General features: G+C 43.7%; 1 protein-coding gene across 2 annotated transcripts in view; it reads left to right on the top strand.

The window, feature by feature from the left end:
• Window positions 1-12775, top strand: part of LOC139416935 (S-adenosylhomocysteine hydrolase-like protein 1) — a 52301-nt gene that overhangs the window by 32463 nt on the left and 7063 nt on the right. For both annotated transcript variants that reach the window (XM_071166119.1, XM_071166120.1), the window contains exons 4-13: window positions 1110-1210; window positions 2955-3057; window positions 5126-5220; window positions 8665-8771; window positions 8898-9014; window positions 9139-9202; window positions 9326-9414; window positions 9525-9595; window positions 9917-10011; window positions 10100-10198. In XM_071166119.1, coding sequence (XP_071022220.1) covers window positions 1110-1210; window positions 2955-3057; window positions 5126-5220; window positions 8665-8771; window positions 8898-9014; window positions 9139-9202; window positions 9326-9414; window positions 9525-9595; window positions 9917-10011; window positions 10100-10198 — 941 coding nt within the window. The remainder of the gene's footprint in view (window positions 1-1109; window positions 1211-2954; window positions 3058-5125; window positions 5221-8664; window positions 8772-8897; window positions 9015-9138; window positions 9203-9325; window positions 9415-9524; window positions 9596-9916; window positions 10012-10099; window positions 10199-12775) is intronic.

Genomic DNA, 12775 nt, shown 5'->3' with positions numbered 1-12775 from the left:
TCTGACTGTCTGTCTGTCTTTCTGTGTCTCTCTCTGACTGTCTGTCTTTCTGTGTCTCTCTCTGACTGTCTGTCTTTCTCCGTCCTCTCTTTCTCTCTATGGTTGTGCAGATCTAGGCGAAATGCCTAGGTCTCAACAGCTGTTCCTGTCAGTTCTGCTCTAACTAACCCTATAGCCGTTGCCTAGGTCTCAACAGCTGTTCCTGTCAGTTCTGCTCTAACTAACCCTATAGCCGTTGCCTAGGTCTCAACAGCTGTTCCTGTCAGTTCTGCTCTAACTAACCCTATAGCCGTTGCCTAGGTCTCAACAGCTGTTCCTGTCAGTTCTGCTCTAACTAACCCTATAGCCGTTGCCTAGGTCTCAACAGCTGTTCCTGTCAGCAATGCTCTAATTAACCTGCAGTGGTGTAAAGTACTTAAGTAAAAAATACTTTAAAGTACTACATAAGTAGTTTTTTTAGGTATCTGTACTTTACTATTTATTTTTTTGGACAACTTTTACTTCAATACATTCCTGAAGAAAATAATGTATTTTTTACTCCATACATTTTCCCTGATACCCAAAAGTACTCGGTACATGTTTAATGCTCTGCAGGACAGGAAAATGGTCCAATTTAATTATGCACTTATCCAGAGAACACATGGTCCTCCCTACTGCCTCTGATCTGGCGGACTCACTAAACACAAATGCATCGTTTTTAAATTATGTCTGATTGTTGGAGTGTACCTGTGGCTATCCATACATTTAAAAAACAACGTAAGTATATTTAGAACCAAATACTTTTAGACTTTTTTTACTCAAGTATTATTTGAATGGGTGACTTGCACTCTTACTTGAGTAACTTTCAACCTGCAGGCAATGTGGAGGTGATCTTGTGGGTTTTACTGTCTCACTGGCCTCTCTTTTTCAATATTACGCTAAATCTATCTTCGTATTCCTGCCTCTCTCGTTCACTGATGTACTCTCCCAAATCCTTTCATTCTGACTCGCACTATCTCACCCCCTCTCCCCTTTTTTTTAAATCTCTCCTCCTCTCCGCACGCCCCACCTCCCCCCCCTCCTCCTCTCCGCACCCCCCCCCCCCCCCCCCCCCTACTCTCCCCCCACAGATATGTCAGCCCTGATCTCGCTGAGGAAGAGAGCCCAGGGGGAGAAGCCTCTAGCTGGGGCGAAGATAGTGGGCTGCACCCACATAACAGCTCAGACTGCAGTACGTCAACTTGCTCTCTCCTCCACCCAGTGTTGCCAACTTGGCAACTTTAGACAGTTTTCAGACCCCCTCCAGCGACTTTTATTGGTAAAAGAGGCTAGCGACAAATTCAGCTACTTTTCAGGCTGCCTTTGGGAAGTTTTGCCACCAAGAATTTCAGTGGTTTTGATGGCATTTAGCGACTTTTCTCACTGAATTATGCCCCACGGAAGAGTGGGAGAAGCTGTCTGTTTAACAGAAGTCACAGCAGCAAGGCAAATTGGTGATGTGAGGTCGCAACGGCAAAACATCTAGTGACTTCTAGCGTCAAATCAAGAAACCAAAAGTGGATCTCACTGAAAAATAGTTGGTAACACTATACAATCATACCACACCATACTTCATCTTAGATTTAAAGAATACCTCTCTACCTACCGTACAACATCTTAGATTTAGAGAATACCCCTCTACCGTACAACATCTTAGATTTAGAGAATACCCCTCTACCTACCGTACAACATCTTAGATTTAGAGAATACCCCTCTACCGTACAACATCTTAGATTTAGAGAATACCCCTCTACCGTACAACATCTTAGATTTAGAGAATACCCCTCTACCGTACAACATCTTAGATTTAGAGAATACCTCTCTACCGTACAACATCTTAGATTTAGAGAATACCCCTCTACCGTACAACATCTTAGATTTAAAGAATACCTCTCTACCGTACAACATCTTACCTTATACTGTCTTTGGCTTTCCTGGTAGTCTAGTCTACTTGATCAGACATCCAGTTTTCATGAACAAAACATTTGGCACTTGACTCCTGAAATAGCAGCATGATTGTTGGGTCTTGTTTAGATTACTTGACATGAATGTATTTTAATGTGTGTTAGTGTATGTGCTTATTTTGTAAAAATGGTAATAATGTGATGTAATATTTTATTTATGATGTAGGCTGTTGTTGTTTTGTTGTCCTGTTTGGACCCCAGGAAGAGTAGCTGCTGCCTTGGCAGGGACTAAACGAGATCCTTCATAAACTCCAGGAAGAGTAGCTGCTGCCTTGGCAGGAACTAATGGGGATCCATAATAAACCCCAGGAAGAGTAGCTGCTGCCTTGGCAGGAACTAATGCGGATCCATAATAAACCCCAGGAAGAGTAGCTGCTGCCTCGGCAGGAACTAATGGCAATCCATAATAAACCCCAGGAAGAGTAGCTGCTGCCTCGGCAGGGACTAATGGGGATCCATAATAAACCCCAGGAAGAGTAGCTGCTGCCTCAGCAGGAACTAATGGGGATCCATAATTAACCCCAGGAAGAGTAGCTGCTGCCTTGGCAGGAACTAATGCGGATCCATAATAAACCCCCAGGAAGAGTAGCTGCTGCCTCGGCAGGAACTAATGGGGATCCATAATAAACCCCAGGAAGAGTAGCTGCTGCCTTGGCAGGGACTAATGGGGATCCATAATAAACCCCAGGAAGAGTAGCTGCTGCCTTGGCAGGGACTAATGAGGATCCATAATAAACCCCAGGAAGAGTAGCTGCTGCCTCGGCAGGAACTAATGGGGATCCATAATAAACCCCAGGAAGAGTAGCTGCTGCCTTGGCAGGGACTAATGGGGATCCATAATAAACCCCAGGAAGAGTAGCTGCTGCCTTGGCAGGGACTAATGGGGATCCATAATAAACCCCAGGAAGAGTAGCTGCTGCCTTGGCAGGGTTCCTAATAAGTACTAGTGTATTTGTGTATTTCCCCCCTCAGGTTCTGATTGAGACCCTAGTAGCTCTTGGAGCTCAGTGTCGTTGGACAGCCTGTAACATCTACTCTACTCAGAACGAGGTGGCTGCTGCCCTGGCAGAGACTGGTGAGAACTTGTAATACTGTCCTCTTTCTTTCTGTCTGTCTCACCCCTTCCCTCCTTCTACCTCTCTCTCTCTCTCACCCTCCCTCTACCTCTCTCTCTTTCCCTCTCTACCCTCCCCTTCTCTTTCTCTCTCAATTCAATTCAAGGGGCTTTATTGGCATGGGAAACGTATGTTTAGATTGCCAAAGCAAGTGAAATAGATAATAAAATAAAGTGAAATAAACATTAAAAAGTGAACAGTAAATATTACACTCACACAAGTTCCCCGAATAATAGAGACATTTCAAATGTCATATTATATACAGTGAAAAGTTAAAGTGCAAATGGGAAAATGAATCAACAGAAATATGGGTGGTATTTACAAAGGTGTTTGTTCTTTAATAGTTGCCCTTTTCTTGTGGCAACAGGTCACACATCTTGCTGCTGTGATGGCACTCTCCCCTTCCTTCCTTCCCTCTCTTTCCTTCCCTCTCTCTCTCTCTCTCTCTCTCTCTCTCTCTCTCTCTCTCTCTCTCTCTCTCTCTCTCTCTCTCTCTCTCTCTCTCTCTCTCTCTCTCCCTCTCTCTCTCTCTCCTTCTATCCCTCTCTCTCCCAGCCATAATAAGTGCTAGCCTCCCCCCTCTCTCTCTCTCCCAGCCATAATAAGTGCTAGCCTCCCTCTCTCTCTCTCTCTCTCTCTCTCTCTCTCTCTCTCTCCCAGCCATAATAAGTGCTAGCCTCCCCCTCTCTCTCCTCTCTCTCTCTCTCTCCCTCTCTCTCTCCCAGCCATAATAAGTGCTAGCCTCCCCCCTCTCTCTCTCTCCCAGCCATAATAAGTGCTAGCCTCCCCCCTCTCTCTCTCTCCCAGCCATAATAAGTGCTAGCCTCCCCCCTCTCTCTCTCTCCCAGCCATAATAAGTGCTAGCCTCCCCCCTCTCTCTCTCTCCCAGCCATAATAAGTGCTAGCCTCCCTCTCTCTCTCTCTCTCTCTCTCTCTCTCTCTCTCTCTCTCTCTCTCTCTCTCTCTCTCTCTCTCTCTCTCTCTCTCTCTCCCAGACATAATAAGTGCTAGCCTCCCACTCTCTCTCCTCTCTCTCTCTCTCCCTCTCTCTCTCCCAGCCATAATAAGTGCTAGCCTCCCCCTCTCTCTCCTCTCTCTCTCTCTCTCCCTCTCTCTCTCCCAGCCATAATAAGTGCTAGCCTCCCCCTCTCTCTCTCTCTCACTCCTTCTATCTCTCTCTCTCTCCCAGCCATAATAAGTGCTAGCCTCTCCCTCTCTCTCTCTCTCTCTCTCTCTCTCTCTCTCTCTCCCAGCCATAATAAGTGCTAGCCTCCCCCCCCTCTCTCTCTCTCTCTCTCTCCTTCTATCTCTCTCTCTCGCAGCCATAATAAGTGCTAGCCTCCACCCTCTCTCTCTCTCTCTCTCTCTCCTTCTATCTCTCTCTCTCGCAGCCATAATAAGTGCTAGCCTCCCCCCTCTCTCTCTCTCTCTCTCTCTCCTTCTATCTCTCTCTCTCCCAGACATAATAAGTGCTAGCCTCCCCATCTCTCTCTCTCTCTCCTTCTATCTCTCTCTCGCAGCCATAATAAGTGCTAGCCTCCCCCTCTCTCTCTCTCTCTCTCTCCTTCTATCTCTCTCTCCCAGCCATAATAAGTGCTAGCCTCCCCCTCTCTCTCTCTCTCTCTCTCCTTCTATCTCTCTCTCTCGCAGCCATAATAAGTGCTAGCCTCCCCCCCCCTCTCTCTCTCTCTCTCCTTCTATCTCTCTCTCTCGCAGCCATAATAAGTGCTAGCCTCCCCCTCTCTATCTCTCTCTCTCTCCTTCTATCTCTCTCTCTCCCAGCCATAATAAGTGCTAGCCTCCCCCCTCTCTCTCTCTCTCTCTCTCTCTCTCTCCCAGCCATAATAAGTGCTAGCCTCCCCCCCTCTCTCTCTCTCTCTCTCCCAGCCATAATAAGTGCTAGCCTCCCCCCCTCTCTCTCTCTCTCCCAGCCATAATAAGTGCTAGCCTCCCTCTCTCTCTCTCTCTCTCTCTCTCTCCCAGCCATAATAAGTGCTAGCCTCCCCCTCTCTCTCCTCTCCCCTACAGGTGTGCCTGTGTTTGCGTGGAAGGGCGAGTCAGAGGATGACTTTTGGTGGTGCATCGACCGCTGTGTCAACACGGAAGGCTGGCAGGCCAACATGGTACCTAAATACTAAACCATCCTCTAATAATGTACTTGACCTCTGTCGTGTAGTGATACTCTCACACATTGTAAAGGCTTATTTTTGATTGATTTGAAATGATTGAAATTGCTTTACTGTAGTTGTGGAGGCTTCTGTTTCCATCCGTCACTTATCTTCCGACCTTATTTAGTATACAGACTTAATGCAGCAGGTGTCTCTATTTAATATACAGACTTAATGCAGCAGATGTCTCTATTTAGTATACAGACTTAATGCAGCAGGTGTCTCTATTTAATATACAGACTTAATGCAGCAGATGTCTCTATTTAATATACAGACTTAATGCAGCAGATGTCTCTATTTAGTATACAGACTTAATGCAGCAGATGTCTCTATTTAGTATACAGACTTAATGCAGCAGATGTCTCTATTTAATATACAGACTTAATGCAGCAGATGTCTCTATTTAGTATACAGACTTAATGCAGCAGATGTCTCTATTTAATATACAGACTTAATGCAGCAGATGTCTCTATTTAGTATACATACTTAATGCAGCAGATGTCTCTATTTAGTATGCAGAATTAATGCAGCAGATGTCTCTATTTAATATACAGACTTAATGCAGCAGATGTCTCTATTTAGTATACAGACTTAATGCAGCAGATGTCTCTATTTAGTATACATACTTAATGCAGCAGATGTCTCTATTTAGTATACAGACTTAATGCAGCAGATGTCTCTATTTAGTATACAGACTTAATGCAGCAGATGTCTCTATTTAGTATACAGACTTAATGCAGCAGATGTCTCTATTTAGTATGCATGCAGAATTAATGCAGCAGATGTCTCTATTTAATATACAGACTTAATGCAGCAGATGTCTCTATTTAATATACAGACTTAATGCAGCAGATGTCTCTATTTAGTATACAGACTTAATGCAGCAGATGTCTCTATTTAATATACAGACTTAATGCAGCAGATGTCTCTATTTAGTATACAGACTTAATGCAGCAGATGTCTCTATTTAGTATACAGACTTAATGCAGCAGATGTCTCTATTTAGTATACAGACTTAATGCAGCAGATGTCTCTATTTAGTATACAGACTTAATGCAGCAGATGTCTCTATTTAGTATACAGACTTAATGCAGCAGATGTCTCTATTTAGTATACAGACTTAATGCAGCAGATGTCTCTATTTAGTATGCATGCAGACTTAATGCAGCAGATGTCTCTATTTAGTATACAGACTTAATGCAGCAGATGTCTCTATTTAGTATACAGACTTAATGCAGCAGATGTCTCTATTTAGTATACAGACTTAATGCAGCAGATGTCTCTATTTAGTATACAGACTTAATGCAGCAGATGTCTCTATTTAATATACAGACTTAATGCAGCAGATGTCTCTATTTAGTATGCAGACTTAATGCAGCAGATGTCTCTATTTAGTATACAGACTTAATGCAGCAGATGTCTCTATTTAGTATACAGACTTAATGCAGCAGATGTCTCTATTTAGTATACAGACTTAATGCAGCAGATGTCTCTATTTAGTATGCATGCAGACTTAATGCAGCAGATGTCTCTATTTAGTATACAGACTTAATGCAGCAGATGTCTCTATTTAGTATACAGACTTAATGCAGCAGATGTCTCTATTTAATATACAGACTTAATGCAGCAGATGTCTCTATTTAGTATGCAGAATTAATGCAGCAGATGTCTCTATTTAATATACAGACTTAATGCAGCAGATGTCTCTATTTAGTATACAGACTTAATGCAGCAGATGTCTCTATTTAGTATGCAGAATTAATGCAGCAGATGTCTCTATTTAATATACAGACTTAATGCAGCAGATGTCTCTATTTAGTATGCATGCAGACTTAATGCAGCAGATGTCTCTATTTAGTATACAGACTTAATGCAGCAGATGTCTCTATTTAATATACAGACTTAATGCAGCAGATGTCTCTATTTAGTATACAGACTTAATGCAGCAGATGTCTCTATTTAATATACAGACTTAATGCAGCAGATGTCTCTATTTAGTATACAGACTTAATGCAGCAGATGTCTCTATTTAGTATACAGACTTAATGCAGCAGATGTCTCTATTTAGTATACATACTTAATGCAGCAGATGTCTCTATTTAGTATACAGACTTAATGCAGCAGATGTCTCTATTTAGTATACAGACTTAATGCAGCAGATGTCTCTATTTAGTATACAGACTTAATGCAGCAGATGTCTCTATTTAGTATACAGACTTAATGCAGCAGGTGTCTCTATTTAATATACAGACTTAATGCAGCAGATGTCTCTATTTAGTATACAGACTTAATGCAGCAGATGTCTCTATTTAGTATACAGACTTAATGCAGCAGATGTCTCTATTTAGTATACAGACTTAATGCAGCAGATGTCTCTATTTAGTATGCATGCAGACTTAATGCAGCAGATGTCTCTATTTAGTATACAGACTTAATGCAGCAGATGTCTCTATTTAGTATACAGACTTAATGCAGCAGATGTCTCTATTTAGTATACAGACTTAATGCAGCAGATGTCTCTATTTAATATACAGACTTAATGCAGCAGATGTCTCTATTTAGTATACAGACTTAATGCAGCAGATGTCTCTATTTAGTATACAGACTTAATGCAGCAGATGTCTCTATTTAGTATACAGACTTAATGCAGCAGATGTCTCTATTTAGTATACAGACTTAATGCAGCAGATGTCTCTATTTAGTATACAGACTTAATGCAGCAGATGTCTCTATTTAGTATACATACTTAATGCAGCAGATGTCTCTATTTAGTATGCATGCAGACTTAATGCAGCAGATGTCTCTATTTAGTATACAGACTTAATGCAGCAGATGTCTCTATTTAGTATACAGACTTAATGCAGCAGATGTCTCTATTTAGTATACAGACTTAATGCAGCAGATGTCTCTATTTAATATACAGACTTAATGCAGCAGATGTCTCTATTTAGTATGCAGAATTAATGCAGCAGATGTCTCTATTTAATATACAGACTTAATGCAGCAGATGTCTCTATTTAGTATACAGACTTAATGCAGCAGATGTCTCTATTTAGTATGCAGAATTAATGCAGCAGATGTCTCTATTTAATATACAGACTTAATGCAGCAGATGTCTCTATTTAGTATGCATGCAGACTTAATGCAGCAGATGTCTCTATTTAGTATACAGACTTAATGCAGCAGATGTCTCTATTTAGTATACAGACTTAATGCAGCAGATGTCTCTATTTAGTATACAGACTTAATGCAGCAGATGTCTCTATTTAATATACAGACTTAATGCAGCAGATGTCTCTATTTAGTATGCATGCAGAATTAATGCAGCAGATGTCTCTATTGTTTGAGTCCACTGTCTGCTCTGCTACCATTGCTCTTCCTGTGTTTGTGTTACTGTAGATCTTGGATGACGGAGGGGATCTGACCCACTGGGTTTATAAGAAGCACCCCAGCGTGTTTAAGAAGGCTCAGGGCATCGTGGAGGAGAGTGTCACTGGAGTCCACAGGTGAGAAAGAGCTTTCCTGAAAAATTGGTCACATACATCCACAGCAAGGAGAGACGTCTGTGGGATTGGTCCGGTTGATCCCCTGTTAGTCTGTGGCTCAACGAAACTTTCATCCTTTACTCTCAGGTTGTACCAGCTGTCCAAGGCAGGCAAGCTGTGTGTCCCGGCCATGAATGTGAACGACTCTGTTACCAAGCAGAAGTTTGATAACCTCTACTGCTGCAGAGAGTCCATCCTGGACGGGTGGGACCTTTTTTAAACACTAATATCAAATGTTTTTCTCACATAAAGTGTGTGATGGTTTTGTTTGTAATTTATAAATGGATCATGTCTAATTTGTAATTGTTACTTTCTCTGCTTGCTGTAGTTTGAAGAGGACCACTGATGTGATGTTTGGGGGGAAACAGGTGGTGGTGTGTGGTTATGGAGAGGTACAGTCCTTCTGATTCTTTACTCTGATGACTGTTAGCTGACACCTTAGATTCAAAAGTTGAATGTTTGGCATTTGAACATGGATTTGAGAGTACTGTACTGGGCTGTTCTCTGTCCTGTAGGTGGGGAAGGGTTGCTGTTCTGCTCTGAAGGCCCTGGGAGCCATCGTCTGCATCACAGAGATAGACCCCATCTGCGCCCTGCAGGGTTGGTGAGTGGCTGGAACTTGCCTACAGTCTAATGTATCCACGTCTTTAAAAAAAAATATGTGTTTTAGTTATTTTTGGCTACTTTTTCCGACAAATCTTCCTGTGTATGCAGCATGGATGGGTTCAGGGTGGTGAAGCTGAATGAAGTAATTCGTCAGATGGACCTGGTGATAACCTGCACAGGTAAACTACATCAATCAGAGCACGCCTCATCCAGACTCAGTTCTTTTATTCCACTCTGATAATTATAGAAGCAGACCTCCCAGCCGCTGTCCTTGTTTATGGCTCAGGTTTATCCATCAGATGTCAAGTTAGAGGTCACCTGTTTGAATGTGTATCTCTGTCTCTCTCTGTCCCTCTCTCCGTCTCTCACTCTCTCTGTCCCTCCCTATCCCTCTCTCTCTCTCTGTCCCTCCCTCTCTTTCTCTCTCACTCATTATAGACAGCCAACATTATTGATTGTAATCAGATCTGAGATTAGCTGACTGTATTGTTGTCACTCAGGCAATAAGAACGTGGTGACCAGAGAGCAGTTGGACCGGATGAAGAATGGCTGTATTGTCTGCAACATGGGACATTCCAATACCGAGATTGATGTGGTGAGGTACTTTTACCTGTGTGTGTGTGTGCTCACTCTGTGTTTCTGCTGTGTCACTAATCTCCTGCCCCGGTCTCTCTCGCCTCTAGGCCAGCCTGCGGAGCCCGGAGCTTACCTGGGAGAGGGTGCGTTCTCAGGTGGACCATGTGATCTGGCCCGACGGCAAGAGGGTTGTCCTGCTAGCTGAGGTACGGTTTCTGTCCTCTACAACCCCCGTGTCCCTGGCCTGGAGTTAATCTGAGCATCACTCCCATTCGCCGTTGTTTCACCCTAGTGCAATGTTTCCCCAAACTCACCAAGGGGTGCACGTTTAGGTTTTTTGCCCTAGTACTACACAGCTGATTCAAATCATCAAAGCTTGATGATGTGTTGGTTATTGGAATCAGCTGTGTAGTGCCAGGACAAAAAACAACAACACGTACTCCCCTTGTGCAATGTAGGACAGAGTTTGGGGATAGTGTGTACTCTACTATGAGGGGATAGTGTGTACTCTACTGTGAGGTGATAGTGTGTATTCTACTGTGAGGTGATAGTGTGTACTCTACTGTGAGGTGATAGTGTGTACTGTGAGGGGATAGTGTGTACTCTACTGTGAGGGGATACTGTGTACTGTGAGGTGATAGTGTGTATTCTACTGTGAGGTGATAGTGTGTACTCTACTGTGAGGTTATAGTGTGTACTCTACTGTGAGGGGATACTGTGTACTGTGAGGGGATAGTGTGTACTCTACTGTGAGGTGATACTGTGTACTGTGAGGTGATACTGTGTACTCTACTGTGAGGTGATACTGTGTACTGTGAGGGGATAATGTGTACTCTATTGTTTGGGGAACACTGCTTTAGTAACATGGAGCACTGAGTGAAACAATAGTGAGACAGAATTACCTTTAGCTTGGATCTCAGGGTACTTTATTCCCTCCCAAACCTTTGTCTGTGATTCAAAGAGCTATAAAAACATTCTAGAGTTACTAAATAGGCAGACGGATAGGTTTCCCACCATGAGATGTATCCTGATGACCTTTCTGTCACCTTTGTCTGCTTCCAAACCTGACTCTTTTTGAAAACACAACAAAATAGTGACTTGGCCTGAGAGGTTTCCCACTAACATGTAACTAAAGGCTTTGTCTTCCCATCGTTGACCCATGTTGTGTAGTGTGTACTGTGAGGGGAGGGTGTGTACTGTTAGGGGATAGTGTGTACTGTGAGGGGATAGTGTGTACTGTGAGGGGATAGTGTGTACTCTACTGTGAGAGGATAGTATGTACTCTACTGTGAGGTGATAGTATGTACTCTACTGTGAGAGGATAGTATGTACTCTACTGTGAGGGGATAGTGTGTTCTCTACTGTGAGGGGATAGTGTGTACTCTACTGTGAGGTGATAGTGTGTACTCTACTGTGAGGGGATAGTGTGTACTCTACTGTGAGGTGATAGTGTGTACTCTACTGTGAGGGGATAGTGTGTACTGTGAGGGGATAGTGTGTACTCTACTGTGAGGGGATAGTGTGTACCGTGAGGGGATAGTGTCTACTGTGAGGGGATAGTGTCTACTGTGAGGGGATAGTGTCTACTCTACTGTGAGGGGATAGTGTGTACTCTACTGTGAGGGGATAGTGTGTACTCTACTGTGAGGGGATAGTGTGTACTCTACTGTGAGGGGATAGTGTGTACTCTACTGTGAGATGATAGTGTGTACTCTACTGTGAGGGGATAGTGTGCACTCTACTGTGAGGGGGTAGTGTGTACTGTGAGGGGATAGTGTGCACTCTACTGTGAGGGGATAGTGTGCACTCTACTGTGAGGGGATAGTGTGTACTGCGAGGGGATAGTGTGTACTGTGAGGGGATAGTGTGCACTGTAGTGTGTACTGTGAGGGGATAGTGTGCACTCTACTGTGAGGGGATAGTGTGCACTCTACTGTGAGGGGATAGTGTGTACTGCGAGGGGATAGTGTGTACTGTGAGGGGATAGTGTGCACTCTACTGTGAGGGGGTAGTGTGTACTGTGAGGGGATAGTGTGCACTCTACTGTGAGGGGATAGTGTGTACTGTGAGGGGATAGTGTGAATACACACTATCCCCTCACAGTACACACTATCACCCCACAGTAGAGTACACACTATCCCCTCACAGTAGAGTACACACTATCCCCTCACAGTAGAGTGCACACTATCCCATCACAGTAGAGTGCACACTATCCCCTCACAGTACACACTACCCCCTCACAGTAGAGTGCATGACTTCCGGCGCCGACAGAGATGGCCGCCTCGCTTCGCGTTCCTAGGAAACTATGCAGTTTTTTGTTTTTTTACGTGTTATTTCTTACATTAGTACCCCAGGTCATCTTAGGTTTCATTACATACAGTCGAGAAGAACTACTGAATATAAGATCAGCATCAACTCACCATCAGTACGACCAAGAATATGTTTTTCGCGACGCGGATCCTGTGTTCTGCCTTACAAACAGGACAACGGAGTGGATCCTATGCAGCGACCCAAAAAAACGACTCCGAAAGAGAGGGAAACGAGGCGGTCTTCTGGTCAGACTCCGGAGACGGGCACAGCGCACACCACTCCCTAGCATTCTTCTTGCCAATGTCCAGTCTCTTGACAACAAGGTTGATGAAATCCGAGCAAGGGTAGCATTCCAGAGGGACATCAGAGACTGTAACGTTCTTTGCTTCACGGAAACGTGGCTTACTGGAGAGACGCTATCCGAAGCGGTGCAGCCAACAGGTTTCTCCACGCATCGCGCAGACAGGAAAAAA

This window comes from Oncorhynchus clarkii, chromosome 9, assembly GCF_045791955.1.
Source record: "Oncorhynchus clarkii lewisi isolate Uvic-CL-2024 chromosome 9, UVic_Ocla_1.0, whole genome shotgun sequence".
Lineage (NCBI taxonomy): Eukaryota > Metazoa > Chordata > Actinopteri > Salmoniformes > Salmonidae > Oncorhynchus > Oncorhynchus clarkii.
Note: the sequence above shows the minus strand (reverse complement) of the source record. Positions and strands in the feature narration are given on the sequence as shown.